General features: G+C 44.4%; 1 protein-coding gene across 2 annotated transcripts in view; it reads left to right on the top strand.

The window, feature by feature from the left end:
- The window catches only part of FAM151B (family with sequence similarity 151 member B), a 106,208-nt gene that overhangs the window by 34,802 nt on the left and 51,410 nt on the right, over positions 1-19,996 (top strand). The window contains exons 1-2 of one of the 2 annotated variants that reach the window (XM_029574246.1): positions 1,550-1,662; positions 1,901-2,066. In XM_029574246.1, the coding sequence (XP_029430106.1) occupies positions 1,912-2,066 (155 nt within the window). In that variant the 5' untranslated portion in view covers positions 1,550-1,662; positions 1,901-1,911. Of the gene's footprint in view, positions 1-1,549; positions 1,663-1,900; positions 2,067-19,996 lie in introns of those variants that run through there. The other variant, XM_029574238.1, reaches the window with a different exon arrangement.

Below are 19,996 nucleotides of genomic sequence, written 5' to 3'. Positions count from 1 at the left end.
AAAATCATACATGTGACACTCGATGCAAAAGACTGGGAAGCCCCCCTCTTGCTGCTGGACTGCTGCCTTCATCTCAATTTTGATCAGTTCCTAGTTAAGTTTTAGGTTGCTATGGGAGTAGGAATGTGTCTAAGTTCCTTTAAATGTATTAGTGAATTCACTATATGTCTGGTAGTGGCCTACTGGGGTCTGATCGAATTCTCAAAGTTTTTGTTGATGGGTTTTTTGGTTTTTTTTTTGTGTGCAAGTGGCACCTGCCTGTAAATTAAGGGATGGGCAAGGGATGGGCGAGGGGTGGGAGGGTTGGGAAATACAAACAGTCTAACTTTAGTTAGTCAGCCTGAGTGACTCACAGCTCCCTTGATTAACAAATGTTGTTCCCTATTCAAACCCAATCACACTACCTCAACACCTTTCCAAGGTGAGTAACTGAGCTGAACTATTCAACTTTTTTACTTTGGTATATACTGCTCCTAGCTTATTTCTAGCTTCTGGCTACTTTTTTGTGGGGGTTTTTTTTTTTTTTGTGGATTTTTTTTTTTTTGTTTTTCAATACAATGCACTCAGTTATTATTAAATAAAACACAGCTCTTTAAAAGTCTGGAGGACACTTTAATAGTCAGGCAGACTTTTAAAAAATAAACACACTACCTACTGCTACCTTATTGACTGACTAAATACAAACAGTCTAACTTGTTTATTCACTGCCAATCTACTGCTACCTTATTGACTGACTAAAAATACAAACAGTCTAACTTGTGTATTCACTGCCTACCTACTGCTACCTTATTGACTGACTATTTAAAAATGCAAACAGTCTAACTTGTTTATTCACTGCCTGACTATTAAAGGCACAAACACACAAACACACTAAATAATATTCCCAAATAGTTAACTTTGCCCCAATACTTTTAAAAAAGTCAATGTCAATGTCCCAAGCAAAAACTTACTGATTACTTTCAGCCACCAGCAAGGTGATCCTCTCCTCTCAGTGTATTATAACTGACACATTGTTTATTTTATTTTTTATTTATTTAAGTTTTTTATATACCAACATTCAGGACGGTGGTCCCATCATGCTGGTTCACAAGAAACAGGGGTGAAATTATAATAAACTTTACCATTTAAACAAAAGTGCAGAAAAGCAGTTACATATAACAAGGAAAACAATAACTTGGAATGAGAGAGGAAATGAAGATCAGATAGTTATATACAAGTATAAATAACATTGTGAAAGGTGGTTATTAACGCTAATGCTAGCGGAGCTTGTTGCATGAAGGGAGTTAGATGGAGTTGGAGTTGGGGAAGGCCTGTGTGAACATTGTGAAGTCTTTAGCCAGTCCTTTATCTCAGGACTTAAGTGAGATCCTCAAAAGAGGAACAAGTAGTTCCAAAAATCACTTGCCTCCTTAAAAGTGGTATCTTGACTCATATCTGCAGTTGGGTAATGCCTGGCTCCTTTAAACAGCCATCACTGCTTCTCTTCAGTCTCAAACTTCACCAAGACTTTTGGTCCTTTTCCCCCAAAAGGGTTTTTCCAGTTTTTCACAAGGGAAGCAGCACAGCACTGAGTGCCTGGAAGTTCTTCCTTTCAAGAGCAAGTTTTAAGGCTGTTGTCCCACCCAGCAAATCAGTTAATTAAAAAAGAAACCAACAACTCATGTAAGTCATCTAATCCCAGGAAATGTTTAGTTTGTCTTTTACCCACTCTGTCACATAACCTGTTAAATTATTTTATTTTTATTTAGTTTTTTTTTATATATATACTACACAGACATTAATTTTAACTTAAAAAAAAAAATCTAGAAAAATATTAAAATGTTAAGTGTTGAAAAAGGATACAAAAATAGGGCTTCTGCTTCTAGAATATCTAATTATGCTTTGTTCTGTACATATCCAGGTGCTGCTCACATGATAGAGGCTGATGTCCTTCTTCGTGCTGGAGGGACAGGGAATGAAGAACCAATCTTGGCTCACCCTCCTCAGACTGACAGTGACATCACGTTGTGGGAGTGGCTCAGTGAAGTGATGAAAACAAACAGAGGCATCAAGCTGGATTTTAAAAGGTCATTACCTTTTTAGCCATTCACTGTGTGGTGCACAAAAAGCAGAAAAAAGGAGCTAGGACTACATAGCTCTTCTAAAGAAAACATTGGATCACAAATTTGTAAATTTATCATTCACTTTTTATTACTGAAGTCTTATTCTTTTAGAGCCATAATTTTCAAAGTGGACTTAAACATGTAAGTCTGCTTGAAAATTAGTGGGTATACATGAACCCTTGTGCGGCATGTGCACACTTATACCCACACACATACATTTTACATTATAACTTCGATTTCCCCCACCCCCCCCAGGAATGTCTTTCAAGTATGCATAAAAGTATATGTGAAGTAGCTTCTGTGCATACTTCTAAGCATACAACTCCTGGGGTAATTTTTTTTTTTTTTTTAATTTTTTATTTGTCAGTTTTAAACATAATTCACAAAGAATAACTTTGTTTGAAACATTTCCATGAGATACAAGAGAAAAAAAATAGCAAGAAAATCAAATTACATGCATCACATGAGTCTAATTACATCATAGATATAATCCTTCTCCTACTTTGTATCCCAACAGATTTATATAAGAAACTTGGGGGGGGGGGGGGGGGCTGTATTTACTATAATTGAGAAGATATTTAAATCAGTATAGAGAAAAGAAAAAAAAATGGCGAAACTACTACACAGACATTATTTTTTATCCAATAATGGAAGGCAGTTGGCTTTTACTAACAAGGAATTCTCTCAAATGGTCCGGGTTAAAGAAAACATATACATTATTGGAAATTTTTACTACACTTCTGCACGGATAGCGAAGATGAAAACTCGCACCCAGTGCCAACACTTCCGCTCTCATCGATAAGAAAACTTTTCGCCGCAATTGGGTCGGCCGAGAGAGATCAGGAAATATATGGATCAGTTGACCTAGGTACAATTCTTTCATATTCTTAAAATAAGCTCTCATTATAAAGCTAAAGTCCTATTCTGAATATAATGAGATAAACAATACAGCTCTCTCTGTTACCTCTACTTCTAAATTTTCCAAGTACTGGATAAGATTCGATAAATCAGGCCTATTCTCCTCCCTTAAAGAAACATTACCAGTTCTTTGAGTTAAAAAGCTGATTTTTAACTGAAGGTATCTGCTCGAGTGGGATTTTTAAGGCCTCTTGACGATATTTCTTGAAAGTCACAATAGGTATTTCACCCAAAACTTTGGGGAAATTCAAGAGTCTGATGTTCAAATGCCTGAGAAAATTCTCGACTGCTTCTAAATGCCTTGAAGAGGCCAAAGAGTCCCGCACTAGGTCTGTAGACGTGTCCTGTAACTTTTTCACTTCTATCTTTAGCGTCTCAGCCACATGCACTTGCTCTTGTTGTGCTTGAAAACTGTCCTTGGACACCGAATCTAGTTTTCTCCCCAAACTTGCTATTTGAGAGATTTGTTCTTTTATCAGTTTAGACATACCTGCCGTCATTCCCCAAAGGGAGTCCATCGAGACAACCTCTGGTTTGACCAAATCCTCTGTCTCCAGATCTTTTAATCCAAATTCCTCTGTTGAGCCATGTTCCTCTCCAGCCAGAGGAACGTGGCTCAACACGTTCACCTCCAACCGCTCCTCCCTCCGGTGGATCTGGGGCATTCAACAATGAGGAGGTTGGGAGTTCCTCCACGTCACCGCCGCTCCTCCCTGCAAGCACAGACCTTCCGACGAGACTTCCACCCTCAGTCTGTGTCGGTGCAGAAGCGGCAGGATTCGGTGAGGATGCAATTAGAGGTTGCTTTGAATCCGGCGGGCTTAGGGTGATTTCCCCGGGCGATATCGTGGCCTCTCTCCGCAAACCGCCAATGGGGCTCTCCGCCGGTTTAGAGGGTGCAGTGACGATGTACTGGGTGGTCAAACGCTGCTCCACCGCAGGATCAGGGTCCGCTGGGAAGACCCTAATCTTGCCCTTGCGCTTATGCGGCATAATAAAAATTACTAAGATCAACTTTGGTTCTTAGATATTTGTGGAAACAGCAAGCGGGAGCGCAACAGCACACACCGTCTAAGTCGCCATCTTGGAAACGCCCCGGTAATTTTTTAAAAGCCTATATACACATGTAAAATGTTTTACACACATCTGCTTTTGAAAATTCAGTCCTTTTATATATGTTTAGCAATAGGATATATAATTATGACATCAGACAGGTGACTGATAGCATCCCATCTGCAGAAAGGAGTAGAGAGATTGTGAGTTTCCTTCACAGGGAGCTCCTCAAGCTATTGATAATAGAACCCACAAGAGAGGGAGCTGATACTTACTTACACATATGGAAGGTGCTTCCCATGTCTGACTCTGTGGCCATCTGAGCTCTGGAGACATGTAGCGTAATGTAAGAACAAAGATAGATATATCATATCATATATAGAAAGCTCAAGATGTTAGGTTCCATATTAGGAGCTACCACCCAGGAAAAAGATCTAGGCATCATAGTGGATAATACTTTTAAATAGTCGACTCAGTGTGCTGCAGCAGTCAAAAAAGCAAACAGAATGTTAGGAATTATTAGGAAGGGAATGGTTAATAAAACGGAATATGTCATAATGCCTCTATATCGCTCCATGGTGAGACCGCACCTGGAATACTGTGTACAATTCTGGTCGCCGCATCTCAAAAAAGATATAGTTGCGATGGAGAAGTTACAGAGAAGGGCAACCAAAATGATAAAGGGGATGGAACAGCTCTCCTATGAGGAAAGGCTGAAGAGGTTAGGGCTGTTCAGCTTGGAGAAGAGAAGGCTGAGGGGGGATATGATAAAGGTTTTAAAGATCATGAGAGGTCTTGAACGAGTAGATGTGAATCCGTTATTTACTCTTTCGGACAATAGAAGGACTAGGGGGCATTTCATGAAGTTAGCAAGTAGCACATTTAAGACTAATCGGAGAAAATTCTTTTTCACTCAACGCACAATAAAGCTCTGGAATTTGTTGCCAGAGGATGTGGTTAGTGCAGTTAGTGTAGCTGGGTTCAAAAAAGGATTGGATAAGTTCTTGGAGGAGAAGTCCATTAACGGCTATTAATCAAATTTACTTAGGGAATAGCCACTGCTATTAATTGCATCAGTGGCATGGGATCTTCTTAGTGTTTGGGTAATTGCCAGGTTCTTGTGGCCTGGTATGGCCTCTGTTGGAAACAGGATGCTGAGCTTGATGGACCCTTGGTCTGACCCAGCATGGCAATTTCTTATGTTCTTAAGATCCTGGACTTGAAAAGTGCCACCTTTGTTAAAATGAAGAAATTTCTTAGGTAGTTATTGGTAGGGTGAGAAGATCTTTATGAAGTCGAACAATAACAGGCTAAACTTAAAGGAGCCATTGTAAGAGCAACAAACCTTTGGTAGAAAAGTAAATAAAGAGAAAAACTGAACTGTACAAATGCCTTTGTAGATGTCATTGGAGTATTTTGTCCAGTCCTGGAGGTTGTGACTCCAAAAGGATAGAAACCGAGAAGAAGTCCAGAGATGTGCTACCAAAATGGTGCAGAGTCTGCATCCAAAGCCTTAAGGGCCTAAATATCATGTGAAAGCAGAGGAATCAGGGATTTGGGGGGGGGGGAGGGAGTGCAGATTTGGAAGAGCAGAGAATTGGGTGTGGGGTATGAGTGGGGATATATAGATCAGTTGGAGGTATGAAGCAGGGTGAGTTGGGATGTAAAATTCTAGGGCTGGGAAGGGATTGACAGAAAGTGGAAATGGGGGCAGAATAAAAGATAATTAGAGGGGGAATGGGAAGCTGGGTAGGGGGTAAAAGACAGAAGGATGGGGCTGGGCATGAATGATGGGGAAGAAGCTGGGGCTGGTATGAGGATGAAAGGCAGAGGAGAGGAGGTGAATACAGAAGGTAGAAAGGAAGACTAGGGAGCGAAAGAGGAGCAATAGGAGGCTGGGAAAGAAGTGAGAGGGCGTGAGAGGGCGTGAGGAATGGGAAGGCTGAGGAAGTAGTAAGCGAGGGAGATTAAGGGTGAGGGAGAAGAAAGGTGACAACTATCTTAGCAGGAGATTTCGCAGTGAATATAGCTTCTCTTCCCCCCCCCCCCCCCCCCCACACTCCCAACATTTTAAAAACTTCAGAACACATCGCTAAAAACTCTTCCACTTCCTCTATGGCATGTGAGAAATGTCAGAAAATATTTTTAGTAACATATGTCTCTCTCTCTCCATTGTTGAACTCTGTGCAGAGTCTGGCTTCTTGGGAGTTTCCATTTCAATGTTTTTTCTGCATGTTTTGGTTTCTAATTTGTGGTTCTTTATTCTGTATTAGGTCTGTTTTCTTTGTGTGACCAAGGTGAGGGATTCTGCTAGAATGTAGCTTTTTAAATACATTTCTGTATTAACAAGCTTCATTTTCAATATTTTAATGTAGAAGCAGCTTATAACCATAACAGTTTTCCCCATTTTTCCTCAAACCAAACATTAATAAACAAATGTAAGTTCCCCAGAAAGGGGACAAGTAAACAAACCACTTTTTCTTTATTATTGTAATACAACTCAAGCTATTTCTTTCAGAACTTCAATCCCCAGCACAATTCCAGGATTCCACTACAGCACCAGGGTCAGGCAAACAATTTTTTCTACCCTATTTACAGAAAAGTCCTTTTTTCTTTCTTCAATGATGTCTCAGCCCAAAAAGCTAGTAAGTGGCTTCAAGGCTTGTTCCTGCGGACGGCTGATGTCCATGACAGATACCCACGAGGCGGATTACTGAAACCTAGGACCTGATCATGACCAGCCCGGCTGCCCAGCCTGCAACAAAACGTCCCCACGAGCTCAAAGAAAAAGAGCGGGTAAAATCGAGGAACTGCATCTGGCCCAAGTAGGCCACTGTCGCTCCTCATCTCCTTCCCTGGGTAGTACAGTGAGCATCAGTTATTCACTTGCAACACCACCTAGACATCCCGAATCCCAACATAAACGGAAACGGGATGGGGGATATTCCCAGGCTTGAAAAAAGCTAGAGAGCACTGTTGACGCACACTTTGACACATGCCCTGGGAAAAACTGATGCATTTGAAGACTATGGCATTGGAAGAACACAGCTTTGAGTGACCAAAGAGCATTGGAGAAGAGCCAAATGTTGTTGGAGAAGCTGATACATGCCTCAAGCAAACTGACGTAAGATAAGCACCCAAACCCGACTGCTTCGCCCCCGCTGACGCCTTCAAAGGACTCTGTGTTGACTATGCTGTATCATCAAAGTGTAGGAAAATACAAGAGTATTTTGTAACCTGTGGATTGCCATCTGCTTCCTCCTCCCTTTAGTCTTCAGGGAAGTATAGGGGAGGGGCAGCACCACATAAATTGACCACCTATATATGCAATCTGAATGGCTCAGGAAGGACACGGTCTGCCTCAGAATCAGATTTTTATTAATCAGACATTTCAGGCTTACCAGTTAAAATACTATAGACAAAACATGCCTGTCAGTCCTTAACACAGCATAGGCTTATATTGAGTAAAACTGTGCATCATTAGTGAACTTGGGGCAAAAATATCAGAGACTTTGACATGCTTTCAGTATTTTAATAAACGTAACTAGCTAACTACTCCCATAACTTTAGGAGATTAACTTCAGTTTCAGCCTGGAGCAGTCTCTACTGAAGGGAGCATCCATTCTTGGCCCCTGTCACTTGCTGGACTAAGGAGGCTTTTCTTAGCCCTAGAGAAGAAAAGACAGGTTCGACATGAGCAGCCAGGTAACAGACAGGACTTTCTTACATGCAGCCTTCAAAGACACAGGAGCTCTTCTGCTTTGCAGGGAGGGGCAGGAATGATGTCTCAGGCATTGTCTTCTGCTGGTGTGAATGGACGTCTTCCATTGGCTGCCTCCCTGAACCCTCTCTCCTTCTGCTTTTAACAGGCAGGATATACATATGCAAAGCTTATGCATAATCAAACCAGGAGCATGAAAATGGGGTCTCTCCATTTCAGACTGCTGGTCCCCCTTTTGGTCACTGCTCTTGCTGCATGGCAACTCCTGACTCAGATGCATGATCTTGGTCCTGTGACATTTGGACCAGCGCTATCCTGGCTGTGGCAGAGTTCATGGTGAGCAGATCTATCTGATAAGTTTGCCTTTATGGATAGGCTATTCTCCAAGCAGATTTGGGCTGCTTTCAGTCTAGGACAGGTCCCTGACATATACACCTGGGAAGTTTAGGTCTTTGTTTGCGGAGAGAAGCCATTGTTCTATCCCCAGGAGTGGGTACATGTTTGTGTCTGTATATACTGTAGCTCAACTGTGTTTACTACAGCCCCTCCTTCCGAGAACTCTTGATATTGAAACATTTTTGTAACCCATGATGGAAGCCTGAGAGCCCTGCCTTTAAAGGGAGTTTTGCCTTTAAGAGAAACTCCCTCCCCCCTGCTTCTCTCATTTGGGAAGGGTCTGCATACTCTCTCAATCTAATTTGAGTCTTCTTAAGTGCCTTATTGGCCGAAGGGACTGCCCTTCATGTTGCCTCCTGTGTCACATGGATCCTAGGCTCGCTGCCATTGGATCTTGCCCCCTGCCCCCAGCTTGTGGGGATGTTTTGTATAATCACTCTCCAAGACTGTTCCCAGTCTCGGCCATGCGGCCTCAAAGCCAGAAGTGCCTGCAAGCTCTGTGATACGATTAGCTTTTTTACATTTCTTCCTATCGCTTTAATTCCAAAGATTAAATCAGCTTCAGAACCATTTTGTCTTCTCACCCTGAATCCCAAGAAACTCCGTTCTCCCCTCTCCTACCTATTCCAGCTACAAAGGTCTTTGCCTGGGGTTACACGTTTGGAAGCAACAATTGTAAGTAATGAAAAATTATCTGTACAATAAATAATTTCAAACTTAAAAGATCTTTGCCTGAAGACTGACTGGGAAGGAAAGTTAGCTGTCTGGATGAGGGAAATTTGGATGTTTTTATTGAGCCAGCACAGCCATATTCCTTAAGCTAAGCAAGCAGTTCAGATAACTTAGTCATGTATTGATGTTCTGGCCAAAGTTTCTCATCTTTGTATTTTTGTTGAAATACATGTCAGCATCCCTCTTGTGGAGTCAGTATTCATATTTGGTTGCATACAGCAGTAAAACATCTGGTATTTCCCTACAGAAGCATGTTAAGAAAAGTGTGTCTGAAGCCCCAGGTGCCTCAAAGCATCTGAAGTGGGATGTGTAGGAACTACTGAAGCGAGCTAACTCGATATATATGAAGCTGTCTGCGCACAAAACTCCACTGAGCACACTGGCACATCATTCAACCTCTCCAGTTCTAGCGACACACTCCTTGATGCATAAAACCCGTAGGTGAAGCCCAGATTCCCTCAAGTCCTTTCACTTGCCTAGTCGCTCCCCAAGGAGGGAACCAATCACTGTTCAGTCTACTTAATACCTTCAGCTCTATCAGTGCTGTACCACAGTATGGCATACCCAATGCCATCATTTTGATATCCACCTCCAATCTATACAATGCCAATTAGTCTCCTGGTGGCTCGGGGACTTCATTTAGATCCACGGTGCTCCATTGTCCTGCTTTCATCTACAAAGCTCTCATCTTTGCAACCAGAACCAGTACTTCTACAGCCAAGTCCATAAGCAAAGTATGTCAAGCAGCACTGGCTGAATTTTCAAGAAAGCCCACCACCCAGTAAAAATGTTGGTAGCAGTAAATTTTTATGGGTTATCATAAAGCTTGGGATAATTGCATGGAGCAGCAGTAGCTACCCTTAAGAGAAACATGGGGTTAACTTGCACAGTGCAGCAGATACTACCATAAGATGCTTGCTGGGCAGACTGGATGGAACACTTTGTCCTTTTCTGTCATCAGTTCTATGTTACTATGTTACGTTATGGTATCAGAGGAAGACAGTGAGCCACCATCTCCCACTCAGAAACTCCAGACTTCATTGGAGCAACTCACAGATATCGTTAAATTATTCATCACAATGTTCTCACCGGATTATCACACTTTTCCACCTACACCCACACCACTACCTTCCATACTTCTGCATCCTCCTGATGTTATGCTGGGAATGCCACCTTTCTTGCCACAAGACGCATTCTTGTCTGGAGCAGAGACCCCGCCAGAGATCCCAGGAGCTGAGTACTCTCCATCGCTCAACCCCCTCCAATGTTGCCTATTTTCTCATCTCAATCTCCATAGCCTTCATTGGTGGGCCACTCACCTGGGGAGTCCTCAGGAAGTTCAACGGGAATCCCTTCAGACCCCTTGCCAGCATCTCGTTCACACACACACCCCCATCTTGGAAGATCTAACGTATTCCAAATTTGTAGAAATGATGGGGAAATCCCTAGGGGTCCATGTACGAACGGAGCCAGACCCAAGAGCTGATATTATGAATATCCTCCACATTTTGGAAGTCCCTTTGGAGCCTGCAGCTCTTCCGACACACTCGCTGTTGGATAAGGTCCAAATGAAGATGTGGGAGAATCCTATCTCCCTTTCACTGGCGGCTAGAAAAGTAGACATAAAGTTCCACAATCAAAAGTCACTGGGCTATGGTGTGGTTCAATTGCCTTCCCAATTGAAAGTGGTGGACTTGGTGCTAAAAAGGGCCAAGAAAGTGAGGTTATATTCCTCCATGCTGCTGGTGGTCTGCATTGTGCACCATGAATTTTATAATTCAATATATACACAACTGCAGGCTGCCTTGGAGGAGGGAGGTCTCCTGGTCGGAGAGCATCAACCTGGTGGATAGGTTCCTAGAGCAGAAGTCCATAAACTGCTATTAATTAATAGATATTAGTATCTTGGAATCTATTCATTTAATGTTTGGGTACTTGCCAGGTACTTGCAACTTGGTTGGCCACTGTTGGACACCAGGATACTGACTTTGATGGACCCTTGATCTGACCCAGTATGGCATTTTTTTATGTTCAGAATTTAAAATCATTCACTAAGAATGAGGCTGATAGTGCCTTCATGCTACTGCCGCTTTCAGATCTCGAAGAGGCGGTTCGTCACCTTTTGCGGGTGATCTATAAATCTTTCGACTCTGGCAAGAACGTTGGTGGCATCCATTTGGTGCTCGGAGGATTGCTTGGCTCTGCATGAATGCCATCTGCGACGATGTCTATGAGAAATTAGTGGATCTGCCATGCCTTGGTGATAACCAATTTGGTGAGAAACCTCAGGAAACAGTATTGCAGTTGAAGGAACAGAATGTAGTTGTCCAGTCCTTACCTGCAACTGAACAACCCACAGTGGCCCGGAGGCTGTACTAAATCAAATGTCCATATTACTCCAGATGACCATACTGACCATTACAGCATTATTGGCTACCCCCACTGCAAGTGCCGTGACAACAATCCCAACAACATTCACCATGGATACGACCACATGATCATAGATCACCAAAACCACTTCAGCAGTCACAGGTAAAGACTCCCCAGAGCTTTTAGCTCAATCACTCCTGGAGAAGCAAGTTCCTGTGGGAAGTAGAATAAGAGTACCACATGAGCAGGAATTTAATCACCATGGTCCTTTCCATTGTGTGCCTGGAATTTTTCTCACGTTGCGCAACTACCACACCTGGTTACAGAATGCACCCACTGTCATCATTGGCTATAGCTGCAGACTGAAGGGACACCACAGCACAGACTGTGCTGTGGTGTGATTGGCACAGCCTAGTAGACAAACTCACTAGGCCCATGCTGATAGCTGACTGCACCCTGGGCTGGGACAGAGCTGGGGTTTCACCTGTACCAGTCCTGTTCCCTGCAGGTTGAACCCTTGGGTTCCAGGGGTCGGCAGGACTTAGGTAATGTTCCCACAAGGTAAAGACAAGGAGAGAGTCTGGGGCCAAGCTGAGGTCAGTGTCAAGTGGCAGGCAAGAGCGAGCTGTGTCCAATTCAGAAGTCCATGGTATTTATTTATTTTTTATTTATTTAACATTTTTTATATACCGAAGTTCTGGTAACAATGTTACCAATCACTTCGGTTTACATAGAACTTAGAAATGACTTAACACAAATGTCTTACAGAGAACAAGGAAAATTCGGAACTTGGACAACATTGAATTGAATAAAAAATAACTTATACAATATATACAATTTTAACTATGGTAGGCAAAAGTAATTCAAGTCCAAGGCAGATATCAGTACCGGGAAGCAGGCTGAGACAGGGAGGATTTGGAAGTCATTGAGGATTACGATAAGGCGGGTGGTCAAGGCAAGGGAACAGGGTAACAGAGGCAACACAGCAAGGCAAGACAACGAGAGGTGTGTGTGAAAGAAAACCACAGCACTAGCTGTGAACAGCAAGTTTAGCACAGAAGCAGCAGCAGCATAAATTCCACTATAGGGAGCTACAAATGCCACTATGGGACAGCTAACTGCCTCTCCCATTGCTATGCATGGAGCCAAGAGGTGTCTTGGCTGTGGGGCAAAGCAGATCACTAGTGTATCAGGTTCCTTCTGCCCCATTTGTGATGGCAGACCAGACCCAGATTCTCAGGAGGAGGAAGTTTCCCCCCCCCCCCCCCTGCAGCTAGGGAAGAGCAATCAACCCATGATTCATTGATTAAACCAGCCCAGCCTGTATTAGGGGAGGGAAGCCCCTTTCTTCCTTATGGGCAAGCTCCCTTAGCCCCTCCATTGGATATAAGAGCAGGGTTCAAAAGCTTCCAACTTGGGAAAGCTGGTTCCTCTGGAAGGGCAGCTGGGCCCACTGAGGTCTGGAAGTTTTAGTGCTGCTGCACCAAGCATTTTGTGCCCTGGAAAAGCCAGAGCAACTTTCCCTTTCTGGGTCCTTAGGTGTCTGCTACACTTTAAAAGGACCTATATTCAAGCAAGCAAGGGAGGTTCCTGAACCCCCGCACTCTTTTTGCATGCCCACTCAAGACTCCCAGTCGGGAGAGGATTTGAACCGTGATTCCCCTAGGGGCTCCCAGGAGGAAAGTGAATGCTATTCAGAAAGGAGGCACATTTGTCCCTTATATCTAGTATTTTAGCCATGCTGAAGGTAACATATCTTACCCCAAAGAACATAGAAGAAGGGGATCCCATTCTTCAGGGAATAAGGAGGGCCTACAGAAGCAATCCCATTGAATAATGCCTTAAAGTATATGGTAGTGATAGAATGGGGCAATCCATGTTTTTTTGGGGGGGTAAGGTTATGAGTAAAATATATCCCCTGCCCTGAAGGAGACAAATTAATGCCCTTAGAATACCCCGAGTAGATTCATTGGTCTAAGCAGTAACACGAAAAACCAGCTCTTGTAAAGTTGGATCCTCGGGATAGGAAGATAGATTCCTTTTTGAAACAGACCTTTTCTACAAACTCCATGATATTACAGACATCCAGTTGTAGACGTTACGTTGCTCAAGCAGCATTACGCTGAATCCAAGAGCTTCCAGATAGCACGGAAACAGTATGACTAGAATCTGGCATAGCATTCCTGGCAGATGCTATGTATGGCTTGATAAGGATGTCCTCCGGGGATCTGGACTCTGGGGTAGCAGCCAGATGGCTACGTAACTGGGCAGCAGATTCAGCTTTCAAAGTGCAACTATGTAAATTGCCTTTTAAAGCGGATCTGTTCTTTGAAGAAGGCTTGGAAAAGCTGGTAAAGATTTGGGGGAATCAAAACCCCAAAGATTGCTGGGAACGTGAGGTCCCAGATTCCAGCGACACAGATACAAACCAGTCAGGCAATCCCCACCATGTACCACACAAAATAAGGCCCATCCATTTCGAAGGGCCAGGAGAACTAAGGCAGAGCCTTCTGTAGCAGCAGAAAGTAGCTGCTACGCCCAATGACATACCAGGTATTTGTGACCTGAATTGGCCACTGTTGGAAACAGCATACTGGACTTGATGGAACGTTTGGTCTGACCCTGTATAGCAAGTCTTATGTTCTCTGACAATAATGCTAGTGTGCGGCCACCTCTTGCAGTAGTATTCAGAGTGGATCTGAATCACAACAGACAAATAGGTTCTGGACATTTTATAAAGGGTTATCCCCCAGAATGTGTGACGCTAGTGCCAGAGGCCTTTGTGATTTCTCCTTATTTTTCACGTAGATAAGCAACTGAATTAGCCATGCTGTCTGGGTACGTCCTCCATGCCACTAGGTGGCGAAGCTCTGTAAGTATGGTTAAGTCTTTCAGCTAGGCACTCCCTCCTGTATATCACTCGCTCTGCCTGAGGTACCTCAGTCTAAATTTTTCCACGCAACAGAGTATACGGAGCTCTCTACTTCTCACTTCAACTGATAAATAACATTAAAAAAAAAGAGAAGCTGCATCAACAGATCTCATCTTAAAAAAAAAAAAAAAAAAAAAGAACCTCTTCATGAGCCTTGCACTTACGAGATTTTATTTATATCTCTGGGCATTCCCCTCCCTCTTCTCACAGCTGACTGCTATATTCTTCTGTCTCCTTGGTCACCCTCCTGTTTCTTCCGGGACCCACTGAGTAGAGACTGGGGGAGGGACGCTCTCACAGCCACTGATACTCACCGGTCTGCTGAGAGACAGCAAGCCAAAATCATAGCCTGAGTCGGAGGCTATTGCCTTGGTGCTGAAACATCAAACCGTGCCGGCGCCAACGGATTTAGTCCACTTCGGCCGAAGCATTGACATGCGCACTAGAAGCGCTGGGACCATCACAGCTGAAGCACTGCAGGAAGCATCGATAAATCAGTTGAAGCGCTGTGACCTTTATGCAGTGCGCCAAAGATGCTGCTGTACCGACGCATGCAATGCGCTTCAACGCATGAGCCGGCGTGCCAACACATTGACGCGGTCGCGCCAATGTATGACACCACGTGCGCAAATGCGCTGGATCAGCGCTGCAGACGCGCCGTGACCTGCCTACAACATGGACACGAGTAACGGAAGACGGGCGTGCCACATATCGGTCTTCGCTTGCACATGGGCACTGGTTGAGCCGATGCATAAGCGTAGGTGCAAAATTTAAAAAAAAAAAAAAATGGAAAACATCTGAGACGGCGCGGGGGCATGCTATTCTGCACAACAACTGCCTGATACAATCATGGCGTTAGCTGCAAAAAAAAAACAACAATGCAGTCAGCCAAGTATGCACCAGGGCACCCACACGTTGGATTGCCTTGCAGCTACACGCGAGGGCATCCAAAAGAGGCACGTGCGCCTACTCATCGCTAGTACCTACAAATGTACATTAGCGACAAAAAAAATAAATATATAAATATAAAAAATTTAAAAAAATAAAAAAGAGAAGAACGGAGTCTCGCATACTGCAACCCATTCCATCCTTGACAGCATCCTGCCACTAAACGGTGCCGTGTATTTCATTCGCATGCTAATTACGGTCACCACACTGAGTCCAGTTCCGCGACAGTGTAATACTAGGTATTCCACGGCTTTCTTGAGGTGCCTTCGGAACCGGTCACTTACTACAAAAATCCACTTGACTGCCTTAATGTATTACTTAGTGAGTCACTGGGACTTTTCAAAAAAAAAAAAAAAAGGGAAGCATAGACCATTGCATCTAAAATGCTCCAGGCCTCCCTTTCAATAATCGCGCATATCTTGCGTAGGCTACTGACAATCCATTTCCATAGATTTGGTGTCTCTTTACAGACTTCAACGAATGCCTAGACTCACGGATGTCTTCCATGGTTGCGTTTGACCGACATAACAGACATGGTTCCCGACACGGCGAAAGCTTACCATACAGTCTAGCATCTCTTTACTAACATCAATTTTACTGAACAGTTCACAAGGCTTACAGACAGAGAACATCAACCTTTTTTCATTAACATCTCATCATGTCCATATATAGCATGATGTTACTTTTCAGTCTTGGCCCACTGCTGAGCATTACAAAAAAAAAAAAAAAAGAGGAGCTTAACCCTTATCTCCATTATAAGCCTCCGTCTCGCTAACCATCGTGACTACATATTAATCAACAACAGGTGTAAAGACAGCGGACTACGCTGCCTCACCAAACCCTGCAACCGCCAAATCCTCAATGTAAAAAAAATAAATAAATTGGAGCAGGAGTGTCTTGAGCACCATGCGAACCACTCGGGCCTCCAGACGATTGATGTGCCATTGAGATTAGACTGGAGACCATTGCCCTTGCGTAGACTGATTCTGGCACATCACCACCTGCGCACATACTTCTGATGAGTGACGCAGGAGACCCAACCTCCTTCCAACCTGGAAGCTCATCACTTTGGATTGTTGGGTTTTTTCCATTATAAAACACCATTACTCTCTTCATTTCTCATCCTTAACAGGTAGTTGCACAGAAACAACGTGTCTCCCCTCAAATTCCAGACTGAAGGAAATTACTGCTCTTCTCCAAAATCACTGCATTCAGAGAGTACTCTACCAACAGATCTATCGGGGATTCTATTCTCAATATTTCCTAATTCCCAAGAGGTCAGGAGGCCTACGTCCCATCCTAGAGCTCTGTTAACTCAACAAAAATCTCTACAAGGACAACTTCAAGGACTTCCCACAAGTCCATTCTTCCATTTCTACGACCCAAGGATTGGCTGTGTTCCCTGAATTTAAAAGATACACATACCAATGCATCCAGATTCCTGGTCCTGCCTATTTCCAGGCGGACAAGCAGTCACTACCAATATAAGGTCCTTCCTTTCGGCCTTCATCTGCCCCCAAGGTCTTCACAAAAGATCTGGCAGTAACATTGGCGCACCTTCATCGTAAAGGGGTAAAAATGTTTTCCCTATCTGGACGATGGTCTCTTCATCGTGCCAAATCAGACTCTCCTACGGCACAACCAGTAATTTACAAAACACTTTACAACCAACACAAACTTTACATTTCAAGTCAGCAAATATCGACACAATTCAGGACAAGTCTTTCCTACCACATCCGAGAGCATTAGCTCTCTCCACGCTGGCGTCACTTCTACTTCACAGTGCAACAGTTCCAGAACGCCAAGTCCTAACCTCATTAGGACACATTGCAGCGATCATTTACGTAGCTATTCATACACGCCTACATATGCGTCGTCTCCAATGAGGTATACAAAGCCAATAGGATCAGATCTTCCATACATTGTCCAACCCTATAACCATAACAACATGGAGAAAAACCTACTGTGGTGGCTTCTCCCATTAATACTAATAATGGGTTCACCTCTACCACCCCTTGGGCATTCATGTACCACTCCCTACTGATGCATCCCCCAGAGGCTGCAGACCTCACCTAGCCCACTTACAGACTCAGAGTCTATGGACCACATACGAACATGTGCGGGCCCATAAACCTCCTGGACCTCAAGGTGGATAGAAACACCCTTCCGACCTTCGAAAGCACCTTACCACAGATGGTGGTAATGATTCCTACGACATTCAATTTGCATTGTTCTACATAAGCAAAGGAGGATCAGGTTCTTGGAATCTCTGCAGATAAGCAGTTCAAATACTAAGCTGAACTCGTCACAGATCCATCCTTCTTAAAAATTTAACTTCCCGGAATACACAATTCCATGGCAGCCAAACTGAGCAGCATTTTCATTCCCACGAATGGGAACTAGCTCAGAAGGTTGCGCACCACATATTCTCCATATGAGGTCTTCCTTCCATCGACCTCTTTGCAACCGAAAAACAACAGGAAGCTGGAGAACATCTGCTTGGTGTACCCGAGCCCACTTAGACTAGCTCCAGACGCATTCCTCATAAACTGGTCTCACGACCAACTCTATGCATTCCCTCCAATACCTCTCAACTCTCGGACAATCCAGAGATGCATCGCAGAGCAGTCGAATCTAATTCTTATCGCACCAGCATGGCCGTTACAACCATAGTACAATTATCAACTACTTCTATCCATAACAGACCCAATTCCCCTGAACAGCATCCTCCTCTTCTGACCCAGGACAACGGATCCCTAAATTATCATCTTCACTCCTCCCTCCACCTCACGGGGTGCAGGTTGAACGGATCATCTACCGCAACTTGAACTTACATCCTTCCCTCCAGGGCATATCACTGTCCTCAAGGAAGCCTTTGACCATACTCAACTACCAGAGAAAGTGGTCTCGCTACACTTCTGGGCGCTCCACAACGGGAATGGACCCTCTACCTTGTCCACCAAAGCACCTTCTTTCTTACCTCTATCTCCTATACAGTGAAGGTCTCGCCGCATCTTCGCTGCTAGTTCACTTAAGAGCTTAACACCTTCCCATACTCCGCTAAACGGAGAATTTATTTCATATCATTCGCTTGTTTTCCACATTCATGGAGGGTGTCCACCAATAAAGACACCGCCAGTAACGTGGAATATTAACATAATCCACGAACAACAGGTGCTTCCTCCATTTGAACCATTAGAGACTTGTAACTTTGATACCTCCCATGATGAGTACTTTCCTAACGGCCTTCCCATCAGTGGAACGAGTTAGTGACCTTCAAACCTTTGTTCACTACTCTCCTTATCTGCATTCCATCATCTCAGGGTGACCTTGCGAACTCACGCTAAATTTCTACCAAAGGTAATATCCAGTTTCCATCTCGACGAGATTATCACCTTACCCATTTTTCATCCAAGACCTCATGAAAATGACAAGGAGAAGAACTTACATTGGACAATAAGTGTGCACTTCCCTATTGTACACAGTGCACCCATTCACCAAACAATCCTTCGCAACTGTTTCTTTCGTTCATTCCTAACGCTAAAGGACGTCCAATCACAAATATGTCCAACGGTTTACAAATTTGTTACCATAAATGATCGCAGTCGCTATCTACAACTGCAAAACGCATCAAGTAACAGCTGTGGCGACCTCAGTTGCCCACTTTCATGAAGCACCTATCATACACATCTGTAAAATGGCGATGTCGTCATTTTTACATACTTTCACATCCCATTACTGCTTAGATTAGCAAGCTGCGGATGACGTGCTAGTGTGACGGACTATCCTACAGAAGAGCACATGTACCTCACATAAACAGCCTTCATAGGAACTGTCTGCCAATATATCCCGTATTGAGCACCATAAAAAAAAAAAAAATCAACTGCTCATTACCAGGTCGATACAGTAACGTTCAGTTAAAGATTCCCCGTCTGTAACGTGCTGGGAGCGCACAATACAGACGAGTAAGGCGGTCCAGCAATACAGTCTCCAGTTTCACGCGTCCTTAGCGCTTCCTAAAATAAACACATAACCCTTTCCACACCCAGCATGTAAATGAACGAAAAAGCTGTATAATGAAGGAATTAGCTATTCCCCTCCGATACTGTAACGGGCGCTGATATTATCTCCTCAGTAACCCGCTGTTCTGCCGCAGCCTTAATGTGCTAGTTTACCGCCTCCCCCTAGTAAGTGTTAGTGTAGTGTAGTGTAAAAAACATTGCTTACCCGCCCTGGTCCCCGGTCCAGCCGTCCGGTGTAGCCCCAGTCCGGTCTCCTGCAGCCCCGTCCGGTCCCCTCCTCCCGAAGCAAAAAAAACGAAAAAGTAGCAAGGCTCGGGCCTGCTACGGCAGACCCTTCTCCCTTCCTCCCTTCCTCCCACCAGGAAGTGTAAAAAGTGTAAAAAAAACCAAAAACCTGTGTGTTATATAAAAAATAAAAAATTTTTTTAAATACCTGTCGGAGGGCCGTGGGTCCAGGCGGCCGGTGGGCGGGCGGGCAGGCGGCGGCGAGAAGCAAAAAAAGCGGCATCCGGGATCCAGGGGCAGCAGCGGCAGCGGGGGGGGCAGCGGGATGCGGGGCGGCAGCAGGATCCGGGAGCGGTGGGTAGGTAGCAGCGGCAGAGGGATCCGGGGGGTCCGGCAGCGGCAGCAGGATCCAGGGGCGGCAGCAGCGAGAAGCAAAAAAAGCGGCATCCGGGGGCAGCAGCGGCAGCGGGGGGGGGGGGCAGCAAAGAAACAAAAAAAGCGGCATCCGGGATCCGGGGGTAGCAGCGGCAGCGGGGGGGGGCAGCGGGATCCGGGGGCAGCAGCGGCAGCGGGGGGG

This window comes from Rhinatrema bivittatum, chromosome 1 (genome assembly GCF_901001135.1).
Source record: "Rhinatrema bivittatum chromosome 1, aRhiBiv1.1, whole genome shotgun sequence".
Taxonomy (NCBI): domain Eukaryota; kingdom Metazoa; phylum Chordata; class Amphibia; order Gymnophiona; family Rhinatrematidae; genus Rhinatrema; species Rhinatrema bivittatum.
The sequence above is the reverse complement of the archived record's forward strand: the minus strand, read 5'-3'. Positions and strand labels throughout refer to the sequence as shown.